This window comes from Apteryx rowi, unplaced genomic scaffold (assembly GCF_003343035.1).
Source record: "Apteryx rowi isolate R43461 unplaced genomic scaffold, aptRow1 scaffold_56, whole genome shotgun sequence".
Lineage (NCBI taxonomy): Eukaryota > Metazoa > Chordata > Aves > Apterygiformes > Apterygidae > Apteryx > Apteryx rowi.
Window position 1 is genome coordinate 938,035 of NW_020450827.1, and position 3,777 is coordinate 941,811.

Sequence of the window (3,777 nt, forward strand, 5' to 3'; positions counted from 1 at the left end):
GTTGCCCTGCAGACCTTCTTATTTAGTGGCGCGCTGCCTTCAAGACGTATAAGTTTCTTTTTTCTTCCTAATATCACAGATTTCCTAATTCATATAAGCACGTATTTAGGGAACAAAACACACCGCGAGGGACGTTTTGCGATGCCGGTGAGCTCTGCCGACACCTCCAAGCGCTGCTAGGGGCGTTGCGGCACCGGCAGCTCCTGCGGGTTTTGCCGCAGGGCTTGCGACACCGGGCACGTCCTTGCAAAGCCGCCGGGGAAATCCCGGCCTCCCCAGAAAGCATCTTTCTATCCTTAAGCTATAGCTCGGAAATGTAAAATCAGCGCAGCTCAAAGCAGCCTGCAATTAGAAAGCACTGGAAGCGAATCCCCCCTTCCCGCTTGTTCCCGACCGCTCGGCAATGCCGAGTTTCGGGCACTGTCTCGAGGTTTTGGGATCTTCAGGGCTGCCTCTGCTGTATCCCCTCCAGCTGCAGAGCCGGACTCGGATCACAGCCGGAGCGGCAAAGCAGCAGCACAGTGTTGGCCTCAAGCTCCTTTCCCAGGGCTCGGTCTCTCGAGCTGCGATCCCGAAAGGCGCTGAGCGCTCACGGCTCGCTCGGAGCGCGGCGAGGCTAATGAGTCACCGGCGTTTTTCGGCTTTCGGCTCTTTTCACTAAAAACCACAGCCTGAAAGGTGTCTTAGAGGATCAAAGCTACAAGTTGAAGCGTTCTTCCTCCCCCCGGGAAGTGTCACCTGCAACTATTGAAACTTCTTAAGTCAATTTATATACGCAGTTAGTTCCTTTTTGTGTGTTACTCAGCTTGCTATGGAAATAGGCCAATTCCTTCTTCAGTCATTTCTTAGTGTATTTTCTTAAGATGCGAACATAACGCTCGTGATGGAAACAATGGGCTTAATTCCCAGCTCGGGTAAATCATCCCAGCCCTGGGAGCCGAAATCCCCGGAGCTGCGCTGCTCTGCACCAGCTGCCCTTCTGGAAGGTTTCTGGGGTTTAATGACTTTCTTACTAACCGGCCCGGTGAAAGTTTCCGAATTTGCTCTGCGCAGAGGCTTCTTTTAATAGCATGGAAACGCAGAGCCAAAATTCCCCTGGCAGGGTCCCCGTTCGCGAGCGCGAGCCAGGCGCTGGAGCGCTCGGCCCGGCTCTCGGCCGGCGCGGGGCCCGTTTGCGCGGGACGGGCGGGAGCTGCCGGTCCAGCCCGCGGCTCTGCCCGCGCTCCGGCACTCGGCACGCGGGAGGCGCCAGCCAACGAGTTGCTTCCGAGCACGATTTCCCGGTAGGTTGGTTCTGCACTGGGATGTTACTCTGCCCATCAAATTTAGCAGTTCCGTGCTGGAAAGACTAATAAATCCCGGAGCGGGTTTGCACCCGCGACGCGCGGTGCCGCAGCGAGGTGCAGAGCGGCCCCGCTGCGAAGGGCGCGAACGCAACGCGGAGCCGCTTGAAGCACCGCCGCCGTGCCGGAGGCTGCCGGAAAGACGGGAGCAACTGCTTCTCCGAGCTTGCGCCCCTCCGGGATGAGAGGGGACCGGGAGTAACCGCGCCGGCGGAGGCCGCCCTTACCTGCACGGGGCTGGCGGGGCGGCGATGCCACCTCGGGGTGTGGGGTACCGCTGGGGGCCGAGCGGCGCTGGGGCCCCCCGGGCGCCCCCGGCTCCCCGCCGCCCCGGCTCTCGGCCGGCCGCCGCCGCTCGGCTCCGTCCCGCAGGATGTCTTGGATGAGGAAGGATGTCAGGGGCCGGGAGAGGACGGGCAGGCTCTGCCGGCCCCGCGGGGGGCTCGTGCCGGGGCGCCGCCGGGCTCCCGCCGCCTCGGCGCTGCCGGGGGCTCCCGGCCTCCCCGGAGGCAGCACCCCGGCGCTCATCCTCCCCCTCCTCCTCCTCCTCCTCCTCCTCGCTCTGGCTGCCTGCCTGCCCGGCGCCGCGTTTATACGGCCGGCAGCCAAGCCTCCCGGGCCTGATTGGAGATCCCGGCGGGCGTCTACGCCCTGCGCCGCCGGCGCCGCTCCGGGGGCTGCCCCGCTCCCGCTTCCCCATCCCGCTGCGGAGCCGGCTCGGCCCCGTGTCCCGCGACGCTCCGGCCGGCCCCGCGGCTTCGTGAATCCCAGCTGCCGCCAGCTCCCCCCGGAGCACCTGCGCTCCTGGCAATGTCCCTGAGCCGGCTCGGCTCCTCCGGCATGCGGGGATTTCAGGGCACCAGGGGCGGCATTCCCCTCGGGAACGATGCTGTCCGAGGGAGGCTGGATCCGTCCGCCAGCCCTGGATGGCTGGCGCACTGCTTGCTCCTAGCCGTGGAAATGCCGCATGTGCCCGGGGCCAGCCCTGGAGCTCCTTGGGGAGTGCTGGGTTTTCAGGGGGGAAAAATGAGGAAAAAGCTTATTTTTGTCTGTTTTGAGGGTTTCCTTCCAAAGCTTTCACTTTGAACTTCCAGTTCATTTAGAAATGAGAAAAGGAAGTTAAAGACAACCTCATCTATCTTTGGGAAGGGGCTCCAAGACGTGAATGAAGGTTTGATGGACAGGGATCGGAGCGCAGGTCGGAGGCGAAGCTCTGCCTTGCTTGCGCAGAGAGGGAAAACTCGAGCCTCAGACTAAGGCCGCGGCCACCTGGGCGGCATCTGTGCAAGAAGCCTTAACGCCTTTCCCCGGCATCCTGCGAGGCCCTGGGAAGGACCCAAACCTGGCCGGCTCCAAGCGGAGCCGGGAGTCGCCCTCTCCCATCGCGCCAGGTTTTCCATGAGCATCCGCCTTGCAGCCCTCTTCTGTGTTTCAAACTCTGGGCGTTCCCGTTTTCTGCACAAATTACAGAATCACAGAATCGCTGAGGTTGGAAGGGACCTCTGGAGATCATCTAGTCCAACCCCCCTGCTCAAGCAGGGTCACCTAGAGCACGTTGCACAGGATTGCATCCAGGCGGCTTTTGAATATCTCCAGAGAAGGAGACTCCACCACCTCTCGGGGCAACCTGTTCCAGTGCTCTGTCACCCTCACAGTGAAAAAGTTTTTCCTCATGTTCAGATGGAAGTGTCTGTGTTTCAGTTTGTGCCCGTTGCCTCGCGTCCTGTCGCTCGGCACCACTGAAAAGAGTCTGGTCCCATCCTCTCGACACCCTCCCTTCAGATACTTGTACACATTGATAAGATCTCCTCTCAGCCTTCTCTTCTGCAGGCTAAACAGGCCCAGCTCTCTCAGCCTTTCCTCATAAGAGAGATGCTCCAGTCCCCTAATCATCTTTGTGGCCCTTCGCTGGACTTGCTCCAGTAGTGCCACATCCCTCTTGTACTGGGGAGCCCAGAACTGGACACAGTACTCCAGATGTGGCCTCACCAGGGCTGAGGAGAGGGGGAGGATCACCTCCCTCGACCTGCTGGCAACACTCTTCCTGATGCACCCCAGGATACCATTGGCCTTCTTGGCCACAAGGGCACATTGCTGCCTCATGCTTAACTTGGTGTCCACCAGCACTCCCAGGTCCTTCTCCGCAGAGCTGCTTTCCAGCAGGTCAGCCCCCAACCTGGACTGCTGCATGGGGTTATTCCTCCCCAGGTGCAGGACCCTGCACTTCCCTTTGTTGAACTTCAGGAGGTTCCTCTCTGCCCACCTCTCCAGCCTGTCCAAGTCTCTTTGAATGGCAGCACAGCCCTCTGGCGTATCGGCCACTCCTCCCAGTTTTGTATCGTCAGCAAACTTGCTGAGGGTGCACTCTGTGCCTTCATCCAGGTCATTGATGAAGAAGTTGAACAAGACTGGACCCAGTACTGACCCCTGGGGG

The 3,777-nt window shown here is 60.6% G+C and overlaps 1 protein-coding gene across 1 annotated transcript in view; it reads right to left on the reverse strand.

Moving 5' to 3' along the window:
- The window catches only part of NKX3-1 (NK3 homeobox 1), a 2,361-nt gene extending 490 nt beyond the window's left edge, over window positions 1–1,871 (reverse strand). The window contains exon 1 of the mRNA XM_026081688.1: window positions 1,602–1,871. Coding sequence (XP_025937473.1) covers window positions 1,602–1,871 — 270 coding nt within the window. The remainder of the gene's footprint in view (window positions 1–1,601) is intronic.
- Between the last annotated feature and the right edge of the window lie 1,906 nt (window positions 1,872–3,777).